The sequence below is a fragment of the Megalobrama amblycephala genome, linkage group LG3 (genome assembly GCF_018812025.1).
Source record: "Megalobrama amblycephala isolate DHTTF-2021 linkage group LG3, ASM1881202v1, whole genome shotgun sequence".
Taxonomy (NCBI): Eukaryota; Metazoa; Chordata; class Actinopteri; order Cypriniformes; family Xenocyprididae; genus Megalobrama; species Megalobrama amblycephala.
Genome location: NC_063046.1, coordinates 51467514 through 51488316, shown reverse-complemented (window position 1 = coordinate 51488316; position 20803 = coordinate 51467514). Strand labels below are relative to the sequence as shown.

Genomic DNA, 20803 nt, shown 5'->3' with positions numbered 1-20803 from the left:
TTTAGATCTGCAGGAGAACAAGAACAGATTCAGATCCTCAAGAGTCAGAGTTCACTTGTGTTTGACAAATCATTGAGTATTTATCTGCAACAGTGGATACAGAAGAGACTAAGTGTTGAAATACAGATTTTAGATTATAGCATTAAACAGATCTAAATATGAACTACATTAAAAATGTTTGTAATTATTAGTAAAAAGTAAAAACTAAATAAAATATTTACATTCATATCTAGACTATAAGAATGAATTTCTTTTCCTCTGTAATACTCAGTAAAATGATCCTGTATGTCTGCTGTGAAATAACTGGACAGTCTGAACTTTCTGTGTCTGAGCTACAATGTATGTTTCTGGTCACGTACAAAGTGCAGAGTTTTGACAGCGACAGCCATATTGTTTTAGCAGATATTCGTCTCTGTGAATCAATATGTAATTTTGTCTCTGGACAGTAATGTTTTGGTTTTGCTCAGAACTAGTTACTCGTGACCATCACCAAGTTAAGAAGGACTTTCTGATGTGATTTAGACTAAAATACTCTTCTTTTTGAGCCATTTTTGACCATTTCTTTCATTATAATAGCGATCAACACATAGCTAAAAAAACAAAAACAAGCAAAACAACAGCAACAACATTTTGTTCTAGTGAAGAATGAAGGTGATTAAATGATGACTGAATTTTCATTGTGTCTGATAAAATAAATCTTAAATCTAATGTTTGATGAACTGTAAATCCATAATCAGGTACAAAATGATGACAAGATCGCCTGAAAAGCAAAGCAAAGCTGCCTTTGTATAAAGACTCACAGATTCTTAAAGTGCGAGCAGCAAAAAAAAAATGGAATGGAAAGATGTTTTAAGGTTAATAAAAAAAAACTTTAATGTTATGGAATGGATAGAATTAAAGTGTAATGAGCAGCCATTAACACATTTCTGTTGTTGTTCAGGTCTGTGTTCACATGTGTGAGACGGATTTAGCTGTTGTGTCATGTCTGTTTTATCAGAACTCTTGCCATGAATGTTGTATTTTTAAGGTCACACTTCAAGTAAAAAATGCATTTTAAATTTGAAGCATTTTTTATCATCAGTGTGAATGAAAAAAAGACTCTTGATTGGCTGTGATCATGATCATGTAGAGAGAGTTTATGAGCACAGTGATGTTAAACTCACCCTTCACAGAGAGAGAAACAGAGCTTGATTGTGATGAAACTGATCTTCCATCTATATGTCCTTTACACGTGTACTGAACCTGATCAGACACTACAGCTTTAACAATACTGAGAGTGTCTCTGTTTACAGTGTAACGCTCAGACGTCTGTAACATTGAACTGTCTTTATTCCACTCATATCTCCAGTCACTGCGATCAGAGTTTATCACACACTTCAGATTGACTCTCTCTCCAGTGAATACAGATCTGTATGGAGTCACAGTCAGTGTAGGTGTGGGTAAATCTGTGAAGAAAGGGAAACATAAAGGGAATCAAACAGCTCTTTCAGGGAAAACTATTCTGTAAATGTTTTACAAAACAATGTAGTTTATACATTATTTTATCTCATATTTAATATCATATATTCTGGTTGCTTTTGTACTGTCATTAGTTTTCTCATGTGTTTTGAGGAGGCTCCGGCTCCGTCACATCCTCAGTATTCTAGTCTGAAAAACTGCTTCGATGACACTCAACAACAGATAAACTGTGGGTCCATAACATTTATATCCTGACATTGTTCTGACTGAGATGATCATGTCTCCCTCTGACCGTTTCATTCAGCAGCAGATGATCATTAATGAAGTTAACCAAGATTTTCAGACTTGAACCTGACATTTCTCTTAAAACACTTCTAAAAATATATCACACACAAGGCTGAAATTATTAACAAAAGAATATTGCTGTTGGAGCTTCAATGAGTACATAATGCAGACAAAACTTCTGTTTTCTATGCAAGACATTTCATTTTTGTTTTAAGTACATCAAAAATGCTTGTAATTATTGGTAAAAAATAAATAAATAAATAAAATAAAAATGAAACACTGATATTAATTTCTAGTATGTATGTTTATTCTTTTGTATTCACACAACTGCAGGTTGTACAATATTTATATAATTTAATCAAGTAAAAAATAGTGCCAAATTAAACTTGTAATGTGATGAGGTCATGTGACAGTTTGAATCATTGTGGCATAATATGATCTGTTTAACATACTATTAAGAGATAGGTATAATACAGTATAATATGCTGAATTCAGTAAGCAGTACAATATTTTCAATTCTGAACAAAACCACAGTCTCGAAATTGGATATGTGTTCACAGTAGAGAGAGTTCATGAGGACAATGATGTTCAACTCACCCTTCACAGAGAGAGAAACTGAGCTGATTGTGATGAGTTTGGTCTTCCATCTCTCAGTCCTCTACACCAGTACTGACCCTGATCAGATGTAACAGCTCCAACAATACTGAGAGTGTCTCCGTTTACAGTGTAATGCACAGACTTCTGTAACACACTGTCTTTGCTGCCTTTATACCACTTATATTTCCACTCAAGTGTCCATTCTCTCCTGTCATATGTCTGGTAATTTCTCCAGATCCAGTTACTGTAAGTCTCTATCACACACTTCAGACTGACTGTCTCTCCAGTGAATACAGATCTGTCTGGTGTCACAGTCAGTGTATATATGGGTGAATCTATGAAGAAACATAAATGTGACCCAAATTTCAAAATTGAGATTTTGGTATCAATGGAAAGATGAGACAATAAGCTTTAAAATGATATCCTAGTCAAAGTCATACCTTGAATGGTTTTAAAGATATACCCATTTTAATTATGGTCGTCTGCCCTCTTTTTCCAATTGAAAACCTGAGAAAATCGCTTTTAAAGTTTTTTGCCCGTTTTTTTGTTGATATCTTTCAAAATCCATTGCATTTAAAGGGATAAACTATTTATTTTACAGCTTAATTTGACCAAAGACATTTATATATATATATATATATAAATGCTATTAAACCAGGCTGAAGCTCAAATTATTTTAAAGTATTTATTTGAATTAACCCTTTAAGACCTGAAGGCTTTTTAGAGTTCTTTTTTTTTTTTTTTTTTTTTTTCTGAGCGACACACACAAAAGTAAAGACTCATAACTCCAAAACTCTAGCAAGGAGAGTCTAAAGGTAGGTATCATTTGATAGAAAACATTTTAAAATTTAAGAAAATATAAATTACATTACATTTGGACATTATCTTGCTGACAAACAGCTGATAAAAGACAAAAAATATATATAATTTTTTTTAAATAATTTTTCTTTTTTTATTTGACATGGAAAAACTCAGGAACACAATAAGATCGCTAAAAAATTCTTTTTGGTGATGCTCTCCTATATGTGAGCTGCATCTGGTTCAAATTTCGTGGTGATATTATAAAGAATAGTTTGAAAAATTGTTGTTCATTTTTTCCGCAGCCAGGTGGCGCCAACGGGCGGTAAACTCCGGTTTAGAGGAGCTTCTCAGCACTCGTTAGGAGTTTTTCAAAATGGTTAGATGCATTAAAGAGATGAGATTCTAAGCTTTAAAATGATATCTATTATGTGTTATTCCACGTTGGAAAACGAACATGGATGGGTCCGGGAACATTGGATACACACTGCATCCAGGAGAGATGATAGACATGTTTTTAGCCAAGTATGTTAAATCATTCCGTGAGTAATATCTTGTGATCAACGCAATATATTATATTGATTTTTGGATTCATTTTAATCTTGAGAATCTGCATTAAATATTGATGTGCGATTTTTATGATCTGTGCATTTTTCATGAAGTTATGAGCATGTGAAATATACATACTTGTATTCAGTTAGCTGCTGTGCTATTTTTGTTGTAAACGCATATTACTCAGACTCATTAGAGGGTGAAAACAACACAACAGAAGGATGTTGGAGGCTTGATATTAAAGTTTAAAGTCTTTGGTTTTGTATGCAAAAAGAATTTTTGTGCTACCTATATGGATTGAATTTTTATTGGCTTTTAAAGAGAGACACGCAAATGGGAGTTTTATTTTATAAGGCGCGCTAGTCTGACAGGAGGATGGCTGGACCGATCGCGTGCCTGTCAGTCGAAACGAGGCTTCCCATTGTTAAAAATCATCGTTTAGGTCAGTATGTTTACATTTCTAAGCTTTTTGATTGGTTCTATACAACGTGTAACACCATATTTGTAGAGCAGAGATAATGACGTTTCAGGGGATACCGGGAAATGCTCATAAGTGACGAGAGGAGTTGAGAAGTTAATTTCCAGCGAATTTAGTAAAACCATGTCAAATTTAATAGCCATTTAAATACCTTTACTCAATTATCTGGACTACGAAACTTTGGGAGATTATTCTTGAAAGTCTGTTCTTTGAAATTAGCTTAAAAAAAAAAAATGTTTTTCCACATTATCGGCCCATATCTTAAAATAGAACGTTGCGACTTCCGACTCATTTCGCCAGATCGGGTCACAAATGTGTTAATATTTTGTTTATATCAACTAATGGAAATTCTGCTGAAAACATTAAAATCTTGTAGATTCTTTATAAACTGTCTTTATTTCCACTAGCTTCGACAACACTCCACAACAGATAAATTGTGGCTCCATAATATAATTTCTATCCTGACTCGTTCTGACTGAGGTGATCAAGTCTCCCACTGACGGTTTCATTCATCTGCAGATCATCTGAAGGGCAGCAGATCACTGGAACGAACTGAACATGTCTGGAGGATATAGATGATGTACTCTGAAGAATCTGTGATCCTAATCAGCCTTGTGTTCTCTGTCACTCACAGCTGTTTGCAGATGCTTAACTATAACATAATCTGACTATGATAGGTGTAAGTAAAGTAAGCTAAATTTTGCCTCGTTTTCTACTCAGTGTCTTTGGGTTAAAGCGATGTAATGAAAAGATGAATGAACACACTCACCTGATACTGTCAGTGTAACTCCGTCACTGAACTGTGAGTACTGTGGGGCTTTAGTCTGGGTTCCTCTACAGCTGTACACACCAGCATGAAACCAATCCACATATGTGATTTTATAGTTCTGGTCTTGTCCTCTGCTGTAATAGATCTGGTCTTTTATCTGCTGTAATCTCGATTTTTATACCAGTTGTACTGCCAGACTCCTGTCTCCTGTATGTCACATGTGAAAGTGACCATCTCTCCTCTGAACACACAAACATCAGGCTGAACACGCACTACAGGTTTGGGTCTATCTGTGAAAAGAGCAAACAACACAATTCATATTTGAATTTTTTAAAACTCAACATTAACTTTCATTGAAAAATCTACAAAGTGAAAGAGCACTTGCCTCTCACTGTTATCTTAATTGTATCACTGAGCTCTGTGTAGTATTTTCCTCTCTCTGCTCTGCACTGGTATGTTTCTCCATCAGAGACTCTCACAGAACTGACTGATATAGTTGAATGACCAGTGAATTCAGGGTCTGAGCCTTTCCTCCAGAGAAAAGTCCATCCAGTTGACTGTCCCACATCACAGCTGAGAGTAACTGTGTCTCCAGTGAACACTGAACTCTGGGGACGTACAGTCAGAATTGGCTTTGGTTTATCTGTAAGTGTACAGTGATTCAGTGTTGAGTTCATTTACAGGTGTTACTGGCCATATTCTTCAGTATTCTTATGTTTTATACAGTAATTTATTTTTAATTAAAGGGAAATGCTGGTCCCACCAGTGACAATAAACAGAATAGCAAAAATATAGTCTAGATTTGAGAAGGAAATTCCAGTGCTTTCAAAGAATAATGCTAAAGTTTTGGGTCCCAGGAATATTAGTTATAGTTCAGAGCATTAAGCAGGTTATGTGACAGACCTGAGGTAAGTTTATGGATAATTAAGTGGATAATCTCAACTTTTTAGCTTTTTTATTAAAATGATAAATATCAACAAATGCAACAAGCAAAAAGACTACATATATTTTAAAAACCTTATTCAGCCATATTATCTTTGCAAACACAGACTGTTTTTTAGTTCAGTCAGTCTTTCTTTTTTAATTGATTGAAAACATCAAAAATAATATAATTTGTGTGCACAGTAATATAATAGTTTAATCAGTAATAAAAAAAATATAATGATTGCACAACTGTCCACTAGGCGACAATCTGCACTAAGGATGTAAATTGCAGATTGAAAGGAGAAGTACGACACGCTGCTTCTTAGCGTCCGTTTCCATGGAGATGTGTCTCATTTCGAAGGATGTGTCCTCCGGATGATGCAATTGTCGGCTGCATATGTCATAAAGGATGTCTTATTTCAGGACAGTAACCATTAAAAAATTTACCATTGTTCCTAGTGAACTGTAAATTACTGTAGCTTCCTTATATGGAATGTAGTGGTCAGTTTACTGAAATGAAACAGCCACATGACGTTCAGCTTTCGATATGAGACACACCGGGTGACTCCAGGATTTGATGCTTAATTTGCTGAGATTGAGAATGTCTTTGTGTGTTCACCATGATCTCTGAGTTAACTGAACTTACTCCCAGTGGGAATTCTGGAACCGATAACCACAAGTGAGAAAGGTTTAAGTTAATCAGTGGAGTTCAGGGTTTATGGGACGGTAAATTAATCCTGCAGTCTATGCTTCTGTCACTTTATTTTTGTTATAGGTTAAATATTTGCAAAAAAGGACTAAGGAATCACAATTTTGTATGCAGATAAATAAAAGAATAATAAGAACAAAAGGAAAGTGGTCATCTATAGAGTACCTTACAAATTACGTGTTTTTGTTGGCCAACCCGGAAGTTAGCGGCGCACAGGTTTCTCTTGATCAAAACCCTATGCATTTTTCCCATACACTTTTGGAAAATCGCAAAAAATAAGTTCTGTGTTTAACAAAGGGTTACACTTACACGTTTTGTCTATCAAGATAATCTTTACAAGTTAACACAACATTTATACATTTTGAAGCCTAAAGTCGTCAGACATAAAAAGCTAACAGCTATAAACGGACTACAGCACACCAATGTCGCGGATCAACGTCACCACCATCAAGCTTCCTCAGACTTTATTTAAAAACCAGGGGCCGTATTCACAAAACATTTTATCTTACTACTAAGAGTTCTCCTAAATAGCAGTAAAAGTTCTTAGCTAAGAGTTTTCTCTTAAAACCTATTAACAAAGCTGCTGAGACCAACTTTTACTAAGGAATAGACTGAAGTCTTAAGCTAAGAGTAAGGGCGGGGTTGACCTCGTTGCTATGGAGTATACACACAGTGATTGGCTGATGGGGGAGGAGTCAGCGATTTAATCATAGAAACATTGTAGAATGAGGTGTCATGTTTCCATATTAAAATAAAGGTTTAAAAATACAAATGTTGCCCTATTCAAAATAAAATGTTGCCATATTGTTGCCATAAAGGTTTTAAAATATAGGCTAAGTGTCACTAATTAAACTAGTATATATATATAATGAATGTAATGAAAGTGCTGCAGTTCAAGGTTCCTTATATGACTTTAGGGGGACGTTCCATTTTGGTTATTTTATGGTCAAAAAAAGAACGTTACAAAGAGAATATTTGGGACATTAACAGAACGTTCCCACACGGTCCTCTGTTGATCATTTAATAACGTTCCATTTTGGTTATTTTATGGTCATGCATGAATGTTACAAAGAGGACATTTGGGAAGTTAACAGAACGTCTATGGAGTCAAATTAATGCCTTAAAGTTTTGCACAAAAATAAAGTTTTGCAAAACACAAAAAAGAATTGAGCAATAAAAAAATGTTTTGCAAACAAAAATAAAGAATTGCAAAGGAAAAATAAAGTATTGAGCAGAAAAAAATAAGTTTTGCAAACAAAAATAATAAATTGCAAAATAAAATAAAGTAGTGCAAAAATAAAAATATAATCAATTACAAAAATCAATGACAGCTGTAATCCTATTTTATCTTTGCCACATATTTTTCATGCTCAAACCTACTAAATCATTTGCAACGCTCATTTTATTCTGCGTTTCAGTCAAGCGTGCGCTCACGATACCGGTTTTCTTTTGCGCTGCACTTTTCTGTGCGGATCTCTTTATGGCACTGGATTGACGTGGGGTGGAGTCAAGAAACGGGGGCACGCCCCCGCGAAATGCATTGGAGGGGAACGTAATCAGCGACAGGTGAAATAATTCTTTGACATGGTTAAAAATAATGAATGGTTTGTTTTTGTTGGTTTGTTTAGCATATGTTGTCGCCAATTACGACCCCCTCCAATGCATTTCTTATAGTAATATGACCTGTTGTGCTCTGTCTCACTGCCTGTATCCACTTTTGTGTCCTTAAACATTCGTTTTTTGGGGTCGACAGCTTATAAAAACTTATTTCTGGGTTTTTTAGCTTGTTAGCTGTACACCTTGTCACACAGCAGCTTTTAGGCATTGTTCTGTTTTTTTCTAATGAGTCAGAAAAGACAAGGAGGCAGCCTCATGCATTACAAAGTCAATGGAGACGGTTGGATTGTTTTTCCCCCGGTGGGCATGGTTTTCAGATTATGATAAATGCGCTCTGTCTCTATGCTTGATCTGTTCTGTTGCGATCTGCGTCTCCTGCCGATGACGTGTTTCGCGGGGCGTGCCCCCGTTTCTTGACTCCACCCCCACGTCAAACCAGTGCCATAAAGAGAACCGCACAGAACAGTGCAGCGCAAACGAAAGCCGGTATCGTGAGCGCACGCTTGACTGAAACGCAGAATAAAATGAGCGTTGCAAATGATTTAGTAGGTTTGAGCATGAAAAATATGTGGCAAAGATAAAATAGGATTACAGCTGTCATTGATTTTTGTAATTGATTATATTTTTATTTTTGCACTACGTTATTTTATTTTGCAATTTATTATTTTTGCTTGCAAAACTTATTTTTTTTCTGCTCAATACTTTATTTTTCCTTTGCAATTCTTTATTTTTGTTTGCAAAACATTTTTTTATTGCTCAATTCTTTTTTTTGTTTTGCAAAACTTTATTTTTGTGCAAAACTTTAAGGCATTAATTTGACTCCATAAACGTCCTATAGTGATAGTCCCCTCAACATTCCCAGAACGTCCTGAATGTTCCCTGAAGGTCCACCAAATAACTTTCCCCAAACCTTAAAAGAACTCCACATCGTGACCGTCTCTGAACGTTCTGGGAACGTTACTAGGTGACAGGTTACCCCGCTAGAAATTTTACGTTCCCAGAACATTCTCAGAACGTCCCCACTGGTGTTGAGTAACGTTCCCATTATGTTCAGAGACGGTCACGATGTGGAGTTCTTTAAAGGTTTGGGGGACGTTATTTGGCGGACCTTCAGGGAACATTCAAGACGTTCTCTGAACGTTTAGGGAACCACACTTTATTTAGAAATGTTCTCAGAACGTCCCTGCTGCCCTTTTCAAAAACATGAATTGAAAATTAGAGCTAAATTGACTAATAAAAGTTTTTGTTTCTTTGTTTCTTTCATACACATCTTCTTAATGAGGTGTAGATGTTTTATCAAAATTTATAAATGTCACCGTTATGGAGGTAAGCGCTTGTTTTAGTTGGGCTCCTGACCCTTGACAATTTGACTTTAGTTTTTCTCCAATTGTTGTAACTGTGTTTTTCTAAAGCATTTTGTACAATAAAAAATTGTGAGAAAATTAAAGTCTGATCAAATTGGTTTGGATTATTGATGATGACATAAAGTCATACAGTGGTCTTGTTCACAAATCATTGAATATTGTGTGATCATTCATCTAGACATAATGCAGGAGAACCTGTCCTACTTTGAGATTATGAAAGTTTTTATCCTTATGCAGAAATTATTCAGACAGTATCATGTAGATTCACACAGACATCAAGATTCTGCATATGATCCTCAACAATGGTGACAAAATTTTCAGATAAACACTGAACATCACAAAACAAGCTACAAAAAAGATATTTTAGTGTCACCATCGCTGAGGATCATACGCTGATTCATGATGTCTGTGTGAGTCTAAAAGGCACTGCTCAAAACTCTGCATAATGTATAAAAAACCTATAAAAAAGGGGGTAAAAACACCTTTAATTAATGCAAAAATGCAATTTAATACACTCAGTTTAGATTTTGGTGATGATCAATGAATCAGGACACTCCATGATGATTGCATCACCAGCACAAAACAACCAAATTCATCTGATCAGACTTTCTCCTGCTTTCTTTTGCTATAACTAATGTGTTTTGAGAACACAGTTAAAGCAGCCAAAGAAAATCAAATGTTAAAAATGTCAAGAATCAAGAGCCCATCTAAAGCAAATGCTCTTCTCTATAACGGTGACTTCAAACTTTATTATTTTGTATAAAACACCCACACAGCCGGCGACATTCTCTTGACCTTGTGCAACTTTGTCTAAAAGTTCTCTAAAGGTGACAAAAATTCTAAAACTTTACAGAACATTTGGGACATAAAACGTCCTCTTTTGGTAATGAAAGTGCTGCAGTTTAAGGTTCCTTATATGATTTTAGGGGGACGTTCCAATTTGGTTAATTTTATGCTCACACAAGAACGTTACAATATATATTAGGTATTTAGGTATTTAGGACATTAACTGAACGTTGCTACATGGTTTTTTGTTGGTCATTTAATAACGCTCCCGATATGAGTTTAGGGGAACATTTTATTTTGGTTATTTTATGGTCGCACGAGAACGTTACAAAGAGGACATTTGGGAAGTTAACAGAACGTCCTATAGTGATAGTCCCCTAAACACGTCCTGAATGTTCCCTAAAGGTCCACCAAATAACGTTCCCCAAACCTTAAAAGAACTCCACATCGTTCTTGCATGACCATAAAATAACCAAAATAGAACGTCCCCCTGAAGTCATATCGGGAACGTAATTAAATGACCAACAGAGGACCATGTGGGAACATTCTGTTAATGTCCCAAATCTCCTATTTGTACACTGTAAAATGTAATTTTTTTGTAATTAGTGTAGTTTACTTAGAAAGCTTAATTAAACTGTTGGGTTTACATAAAATAAACTTACGGAAACCGATTGCCTTAAATTTAGCAAGTAAGTTAACTCATCATTTTGAATTGATAAAACTAGCTACCACACAGTACAGAGTACTTAGAAATCTTGAGGATTCACTGTAAAATGTAATTAGTTGAGTTTACTTAGAAAGCTTAATTAAACTGTTGGGTTTAGCTACCACACAGTACAGAGTACTTAGAAATCTTGAGGATTGGTAATTCAATTTTACAAATTGAGTACTTAGTTCAGTCATGTTAAAAATCTTGTTCACATTATGTAGAAACTGTCTTAAATTTCTCAAGCATTTTTTACTCAAAGTTGCAACAATGGACCATACATTTATTTGTATTTATTAAACTGGAGATACTGTTGAAAATAATAAAGTTTGATGTCACCATCATGGTGGAAAGTGTTTGCTTTAGTTGGGCTCTTGACCTTGACTTTTAACATTAGTGTTTCTCTGGCTGTCATAACTCAGTCTTTGTAAGACACAGCTGTTATGGTGAAAAAAGCCAAAAGAAATACTGGGATTGATCTGTTGGATCTGTACCACTGATTCTTGATATCTCCGTGTGTCTATATAGTCCAAAATGTTTTTTGACTAACATATTAAAAATATGATTTCAACAGTGCTCCGTCTCTTGCTATAGTTTTATTATTAGATAAATACTTAATATTATTAAAAAAATACTTATTTGTTTTTAATGACAAACCACACTTTTGATTAAGTATAAACCTCAGGATTAAACCTGTGGGTATTCAATGATATCATCAGGAAAGATGCAATAGATCAATCCCAGTATTTCTTTTGGCTTTTTTCACCATAACAGCTGTGTCTTACAAACACTGAGTTACAACAGCCAGAGAAACACTAATGTTAAAAGTCAAGGTCAAGAGCCCAACTAAAGCAAACACTTTCCACCATGATGGTGACATCAAACTTTATTATTTTCAACAGTATCTCCAGTTTAATAAATACAAATAAATGTATGGTCCATTGTTGCAACTTTGAGTAAAAAATGCTTGAGAAATTTAAGGCAGTTTCTACATAATGTGAACAAGATTTTTAACATGACTGAACTAAGTACTCAATTTGTAAAATTGAATTACCAATCCTCAAGATTTCTAAGTACTCTGTACTGTGTGGTAGCTAAACCCAACAGTTTAATTAAGCTTTCTAAGTAAACTCAACTAATTACATTTTACAGTGAATCCTCAAGATTTCTAAGTACTCTGTACTGTGTGGTAGCTAGTTTTATCAATTCAAAATAATGAGTTAACTTACTTGCTAAATTTAAGGCAATCGGTTTCCTTAAGTTTTTTATGTAAACCCAACAGTTTAATTAAGCTTTCTAAGTAAACTCAACTAATTACATTTTACAGTGTAACGTTCTTTTTTGACCATAGAATAACCAAAAGAGAACGTCCCCCTAAAGTCATATAAGGAACCTTGAACTGCAGCACTTTCGTTACCAAAAGAAGACGTTTAAGGAACGTCCCGAATGTTCTGTAAAGGTTCAGAATTTTCATCACCTTTTGGGAACTTTTAGGGAACGTTGCGCAAGGTCCTGAGAACGTTGCCTTCTATGTGGGAGGTTGTCCTGCTAAAAATTTTACGTTCCCAGAACATTCTCAGAACGTCCACTGGTATTAAGAACATTGTCTAGTAACGTTCCCAGAACGTTTAGAGATGGTCACGATGTGGAGTTCTTTTAAGGTTTGGGGAACGTTATTTGGTGGATCTTCAGGGAACATTCAGGATGTTCTGGGAATGTTTAGGGGACTATCACTATAGGACGTTCTGTTAACTTCCCAAATGTCCTCTTTGTAACGTTCTTGCGCGACCATAAAATAACCAAAATAGAACGTTCCCCTAAACTCATATCAAGAACGTTATTAGATGACCATGTAGCAATGTTCAGTTTAATGTCCTAAATATCCTCATTGTAACGTTCTTATGTGACCATAAAATAAACCAAATTGGAACGTCCCCCTAAAATCATATAATGAACCTTGAACTGCAGCTCTTTCATAACCAAAAGAGGACGTTTTATGTCCCAAATGTTCTGTAAAATTTGGTTTGTAATAAGTGAAGATGCAGAGATCTAGAGAGATCAGGGGCCGTATTCACAAAACATCTTAAGGCTAAAAGTAGCTCCCAAATTGCCGATTTAGGAGAAACTCTTAAAAATAATGGCCGTGTCAGTCCTAATTTTAGGAGTCCTAAATTTTTGCTCTAAGAGTATTTCACAAAGCATTTTAGCGCTAAAACTAGCTCCTAAATCTGTGAAACGTTAGGAGTAGTCAAGAGGACTCCTAAGTCACTAAGACCAAATCACAATCAGTCCTAATCCACACAAAGACACTGAAAACCATTGAGGGAATAGAGGATAGAGCCTTAGGTGCTGAACATTTTCTTCATAAATGCAATAAAATGCAATGCAATAAAAAAAATTTAATTTATAGATTTGAATCAATGATGAGATGCCAAAAATTAATCTTTAACAAATAAATAAATAAATAAATATTGTCTGATTACCTGTGGCAGTGGTTTACATGGGTTCACACTTACAAATAATTGAATAGAGCAAAAAAAAAAAAAATAAATATATATATATATATATATATATATATATATATATATATATATATAATCTCATCTGTGTATTTATTCCTCTTCTCGTGCTGATTAGAAAGACCGTTTGAATGTGTTTCTCCCAAACTTTGTTTATAAAACATAATTTGTCGGTTGAATTCTGCATTCTCTTGAGATGCAGACATCCAAGAGGTGGACAATTAACTGGATAGTTTAATTAGTGACACTTAGCCTACATTTTAAAACCTTTATGGCAAAAATATGTCAACATTTTATTTTGACTGTGGGAACATTTTTATTAAAAAAACATTTATTTGAATAGGGCAACATTTGTATTTTTAAACCTTTATTTTAATATGGAAACATGACACCTCATTCTACAATATTTCTATGATTAAATCGCTGACTCCTCCACCATCAGCCAATCACTGTGTGTATACTCCATAGCAACGAGGTCAACCCCGCCCTTACTCTTAGCTTAAGACTTCAGTCTATTCCTTAGTAAAAGTTGGTCTCAGCAGCTTTGTGAATAGGTTTTAAGAGAAAACTCTTAGCTAAGAACTTTTACTGCTATTTAGGAGAACTCTTAGTGGTAAGATAAAATGTTTTGTGAATACAGCCCCTGTTATTGTTTAATGTTGTTTGTGTTATCTGTTTTTTATGTGTCACCATTGTGCTGAAGGGTAGCTCCTGTGCTTCAGTCAGTGATGATCCAGAAGCACTGATGTTCTGCTGCATGTTGTTTTATTTAAAGACAGTAACTGTGTAGTTACTGATGCAGTGATACAGCAGTTACATTTAGCTCATGTGTGTGTTTTTGTCAGCTAATGACTTAATGCAAGAGATTTGCATTTTAAAGAAAAGGTTTCAAAATATTAATTATGAAAATACCTGTATAGAGCTTTAAGTGAAAATAGTTTTTGTTTGAACAGCCACTTTTATTAGTCAAGTTTTTGAAAAGGGCAGCGGGGACGTTCTGAGAACATTTCCAAATAAAGTATGGTTCCCTAAACGTTCAGAGAATGTCTTGAATGTTCCCTGAAGGTCCACCAAATAATGTCCCCCAAAACTTAAAAGAACTCCACATCGTGACCATCTGTGAACATAATGGGAACGTTACTCAACACCAGTGGGGACGTCCTGAGAATGTTCTGGGAACGTAAAATTTCTAGCGGGGTAGTGATTTAGGAGTCCTCTTGACTACTCCTAACGTTTCACAGACTTAGGAGCTAGTTTTAGCGCTAAAATGCTTTGTGAAATACTCTTAGAGCAAAAATTTAGGAGTCCTAAAATTAGGACTGACACGCCCATTATTTTTAAGAGTTTCTCCTAAATTGGCAAGTTAGGAGCTACTTTTAGCCTTAAGATGTTTTGTGAATACGGCCCCAGCTTTATTTAAAAAAAAAACATGCTCGCTGAGTATGATCTGCGCTGTGTACAAATACTTATCCACTTTTTCATGAGGAATTCTGTCCAAATGTCCTGTTTGTCATGACGTCTAAAGTCCCTGCCAAAAGAAGTAGTCCCTTTTAGCAACTTTTTAGAAACCGCTGTTTTTTTAAAACACAATAAATGTTTTTAAAAAAATCACAAGCAGTTTATAACTGGTGTGTTTTATGTCAGATCAAAACGTGAAAATATTTAGAGGCTTTGTTAACCACAGACCTTATTTCAGGCGATTTAGCAAAAATCCACTGACTTCGGGGCGATGCTAACTCGCTTCGGGGTTTTGCATACAAAAACACATCATCCCTGAGGTACTCTAGTTTGAACGCTGAAGTTAATTGTGGTTTTCAGACTTGAACCTTACATTTCTCCTAAAACACTTTATATTGCACACATATATAAGGCTGAAATTATCAGCAAAATAATATTGCTGTTGGAGCTTCAATGTGCACATAATACAGACAAAACATCTGTTTTCTATGCAAGACATTTTATACATCAAAAATGTTTGTAATTATTTGTAAAAACTAAATGAAACACTGATATTCATATCTAGTCTGCATATTTATTCTTTTATTTTCAAACAACAGGTTGTACAATATTTATATAATTTAATCAAGTAAAAATAGTGCCAAATTAAATTTTAATGTGATGAGGTCATGTGACAGTTTGAATCATTTATTGTGGCATAATATGTTAAAAATAGGTATAATACATGTTAAAAATAGGTATAATACAGTATAATATGCTAAAATAGTTTTCCATTCAAAACCACAGTCTCTCGACTGGATATGTGTTCATAGTAGAGTGAGTTTAGAAGGACAATGATGTTCAACTCACCCTTCACAGAGAGAGAAACAGCAGAGCTTGATTGTGATGTGTTTGGTCTTCCATCTCTCAGTCCTCTACACCAGTACTGATCCTGATCAGATGTAACAGCTCCAACAATACTGAGAGTGTCTCTGTTTACAGTGTAACGCACAGACATCTGTAACTTCACACTGGATCTGATGCCTTTATACCACTCATATCTCCACTCATGTGTCCAGTCTCTCCAGTCATTTATCTGGTAATTTCTCCAGATCCAGGATCTGTAAGTCTCTATCACACACTTCAGATTGACTCTCTCTCCAGTGAATACAGATATGTCTGGTGTCACAGTCAGTGTAGATGTGGGTAAATCTGACAAGAAAAACAAATGTGTTAATATTTTGTTTTTTATCAACTAAATGGTATTATGCAAATTCCACTTGAGAACTTTAAAATCTTGTAGATTCTGTATAAACTGATTTTATTTCCACCAGTAAAGGTAATGACTAGTTCACCTGCTCCTTTGTCTTTGATGAGTGATTTCTTTTTTCTTCGAACATCTGAAGTTTATTTTCTTCTATAATACTCAGTAAAATGATCCAGTATGTCTGTGAAATAACTGGACAGTCTGAACTTTCTCTCTCTTTCTGGTCATAATGTGCAGAGTTTTCACAATGACAGCATTTTTCCCCTTTCTTTTTCTGCAGAATATCAGTGATCAGAGATGTTTGTAAACTGTCAGTAAACAGAGGCTGCGTGTTTTGTTTCTAAACTGTGTCTCTGGACAGGATGATAGAGACTAATTTCTCTTCATGATTTCTGTCGTAAAGTCACTGGACTTATTTTATGATACATTTATTGTGCTTTTGTTTTCTTTTTGAACTCTGAAAGATCAGAATCTCATCCATTATAACAGCAATCAGCACATTATTAAAAATGTTCTAACGAAAAACTACTGAAAAACTACTGAAAAACTACTGACCTCCAAAAAATACTGATTTGGAGGACATGAGTAAGATTAAATGAGGACAGAATGTTTATTTTCAGGTGAGCTAGTGTTGAAACTTTGAGTGTTGGATGCAGGTCGCCTTAACCGAATATTTTCGTCAATGACGAAAAATTTTTTTGCAATGACAGGAAAAATCTGAAGGCCGGGTGCATTTTGACATATTACACTGAGGCTGATGTAACTTGTAACTGTAATTCCCACCCCTGTCCAGTTAGTGGTGAGTGCGCTCCAGTGTGGCAGCAGAGCGCGAGTTAAAAGAATAAAATGAAAATCATACGTTTGATTACAGGCGAGCACCCAATTTAAGTCCATTTTATAATAATAAAGATATATTACTTATACTTACATAATTAAGTTTCTAATTCAGTTCGATTTGTTTTAGATGGTTTGTTTTATTTTTCTTGCTGACTATCAAGTTTATGGTCAACGAATGGCTTTTCTGAGGTATAATTGTTACGTGACATTGTTTGCAACAACTGATTAAACTGATTAAGACGTGATACAGATTTCGGTAAGCTATACTGTATCTTGCAACATATTTTCTGGTCTTCATTCATGTTTATTTCGTTCTGTAAAGTAGCCAAGTAAAGAGGAAGGTCGATGATCGTGGTTGGCTGAAATAAATATTTATTCTAATGTGTGATTGACAGTTGATAAACTTTAATAATCAGGGACAAAACGATGACAGGATCATCTGAAAAGTAAAGCTGCATTTGTAAAACTCAAAGATTTCAAGTCCAAGCAGCAATAAAAAGATACTTAATGTTATTAAATGAATTTGAAGTGTAATTGACCATTAACACAGAAGTATTTTTATCTGTTGTGTCTCTGTTTTATCAGCACTGGCTGTTATGTTTTTTTAAGATTATACTTAATGTTAAAAATACTTAAGCTTTAAAATGCATTTTCAGATCTCCATTCAGTTTCATTCTGTTTTGCTCCTTCAAATATTGTTTTGAACACAAGCAGAGAGCTAGAATGAACATTTCTGGCACTGGACAGATGCTACAGTGTTTGTACGATTGCAGGAGAGACAACCACCATGTCTGTACCATGTTCTGGTGCTGAGATATGGTTTATTTATGTCTGTACGGTTGCTGGCTTACTCTAAAAGGTTTCTAGGGTGTGTTATACAGTTTATGGGGTGATATTTAAAGACTGCTTGCCAGTCTGAGTCAAAAAAAAAAAAAAAAAAAAAAAAAGTGTTTCTACAATATTCTGGTGCTGAGATATGGCTTGTTATTTTTGTTATACAGTGGGCGTGGCTATGAATTTATGTCATGGCACTACTTATTGGCTGCTTATAGGGTGTTCTGATGGTTGCTAGGGAGTTGTAAGGCAGTTGCTATGGTGTTCTGTGTGGTTGCTAGGGAGTTGTTAGTTGGTTGCTGGGGTGTTCTGGGCAGTTGCTAGAGTGTTCTTATGCAGTTGCTAAGGTGTTCTGAGTTGTTACTAGGCAGTTGCTATGCTGTTGCTAGAGTATCCCAGGTGGTTGCTACGGTGTTCTGGGTGGTTGCTAGACTGTTGCTGTGGTGTTTTGGGTGGTTTCTATGGTGTTGCTAGGCTGTTGGTAGTTGTCACAGTTGGTTACTATGGAGTATTTGTAGAGTTCTTAGCATGTTTTTAGCATGCTTTAACACTTAGCTAATCATTATAAGCATGTAGCTATTCACTGCTAGTTTGTGTAGCATGTTGGAAGTCATGTTTGCTAACATGATTCAAAAGAGCCAAACCTCCAATCTCTCAACAATATTCTGATGCAGAGATACAGGTATTGCTGAACAGTTGCTAGGATACTCTGTTTGGTTGCTAGGAAGCGGCTGCCAGTGATGATACTCAAGGCTGCTTGTCATTATGAGTGATATAAACCAACCCCGATGCCTCTAAGACCCCTTTTTGGGTTGCTAGGGTGCTTATCAGTGGTTGCTAGGGCATTGGCTAGGAAGTGTTGAAGGTGATTGGCTGTTTGCTGCCTCGAGTCAAACAAGCTCATCCTCATGATTCTATAACACTTCTATCCAAAGATATTCCATTGGATGGAATGGAAGTCTATGAAACTTGTTGCTAGGGTGCTCTAAATGGTTGCTAGGGCATGGCTTGAGCCTGTGCAAAATGAGCATGTCCCTTTGTAAATATGACACTGTGATCCAGAGTTATGTTCAACATAAACTTTCTATGCAATTTACCATAGTAGGAAAAACATGTGTGCACAATCTCTGTTTCATGGGCCATCCCTTCACCATAGTATGTCAACAGTCAATGGTCAATTTTGGGTGGCTCTTTATGCCTCATGGGTACAACTTATACACCATTGTGAGGGATGTTCTTACAGAGCCTTGTCAGCCTCTTCAAATGTGGTAACCCACATGTTTCTACGAAATCCTTGCTCTGAGATATGACCCGTTAAAGTTTGTCATAATGCAAAGTCTAAAGTGGGACTTCTTCTCCCATTTTTTGCCCAACAGGTGAACACCTGATTGCTTTTAAAGATACAGCACACCTCTCTTCAATAATCCATATAATTTGACGCCTCATTCATGGGTCGATGACAAACAGTGCGGGAGGAGTAGCGCGCCAAAGTTTTGATCAGATGAAGAAGAATAACTAGTTTGCAAGAGAACAATATGCTTTACCTTATAGATAAGAACCACTATTAAACAGAATCAAGCCCTCAAAAGAGATGGACTGTAACGCTCAGTCAGGGAGAAAAATGACAACAAGATTGGTTGTCCAAAGCCACAGCTGCATTTCAGCAAAGATTTCCAGTAAGTGCAGGCAACAATAAATTAATTAAATACAAACAAATATGTTTTTGGAAGTTTTTTAAGCGTTGTTTAATGTTTCACTGTTTTACTGCACACATGCAGGAGCGCAGTGTTTTTGTGATGGTGTTTAAATACTTAAAATTTTAAAACAGGTTTGAAGACTCCTGCATTCAGTTCTGTCTTGCTCAAACTGTTTTGAACAAGAACATGTCATCTGTGAGAGAATTAAACAGAATTAACCCTTCAAAAGAGGAGTGAGAACCATATCATCAGTGTGAATGAAACATCTGAGAGTGAAAGACTCTTGACTGCTTGTGATCATGATCATGCAGAGAGCTCATGAGGACAATGATGTTCAACTCACCCTTCACAGAGAGATAAACAGAGCTTGATTGTGATGAAACTGATCTTCCATCTATGTGTCCTTTACACGTGTACCAACCCTGATCAGACTCAACAGCTTCAACAATACTGAGAGTGTCTCTGTTTACAGTGTAACGCTCAGATGCCTGTAACATTGAACTGTCTTTATTCCACTCATATCTCCAGTCAGTGTGATCAGAGTTTATCACACACTTCAGATTGACTCTCTCTCCAGTGAATACAGATCTGTCAGGTGTCACAGTCAGTGTAGGTGTGGGTAAATCTGTGAAGAATGATAAAAACAAAGTGAGTCAAACAACTCTTTCAGAGATTTTTTTTTTTTTTTTTTTTTTTTTTTTTTAATGTTTTGGAAAAGCTATGCAGTTTATACTTTATTTTATGACATATTTCATAATTGCTCTGTTTTTCTCTTGTTTTTTCACCAGTAGCATATGAGCACGATTGTATTGCAAACATGACATTGATTTAATACAAATGTTCAATAAACAAGAAGTTACATTTAAGAGACTTCCATTTAAACAGAAGTTTTTTGCTATTTCTGCAAAGGAAAAAGTTCCAAACAAATCCACAGCAGAACTGTTGTGTGCTTCAGAGCAACTGTGTTTCATTACTGAATGAATCAGCTGCTTTGAACAAACAGGTTGAATAAATGATTCTGTGATTCATGCATTAAGTGATTTGCTGCCACTCACCTACAGTTACAAATATTTATGCAACTATACTTGCAGAAATTCAGATGCAACTTCTGTGCCACATCTGCAGTGCAAAGATTTATTTTGTTGTTAGTGATTTCATTTTATTGGTAA

At 35.4% G+C, this 20803-nt stretch overlaps 1 protein-coding gene and 1 long non-coding RNA gene across 2 annotated transcripts in view; both read right to left on the bottom strand.

Annotated features, from left to right (window-relative positions):
- Positions 1-992: 992 nt before the first annotated feature.
- LOC125265657 lies at positions 993-5246 on the bottom strand. Its single transcript, XR_007184329.1, has 3 exons — positions 4938-5246; positions 2341-2675; positions 993-1445 (listed from the first exon to the last, which is right to left on the bottom strand). It is a non-coding gene; the product is annotated as an uncharacterized LOC125265657 (long non-coding RNA).
- Positions 5247-5299: 53 nt separating this feature from the next.
- Positions 5300-20803, bottom strand: part of LOC125264075 (B-cell receptor CD22-like) — a 31923-nt gene continuing 16419 nt past the window's right edge. The window contains exons 4-6 of the mRNA XM_048183320.1: positions 19978-20259; positions 15870-16211; positions 5300-5580 (exon numbers count right to left, since the gene is read on the bottom strand). Coding sequence (XP_048039277.1) covers positions 5300-5580; positions 15870-16211; positions 19978-20259 — 905 coding nt within the window. The remainder of the gene's footprint in view (positions 5581-15869; positions 16212-19977; positions 20260-20803) is intronic.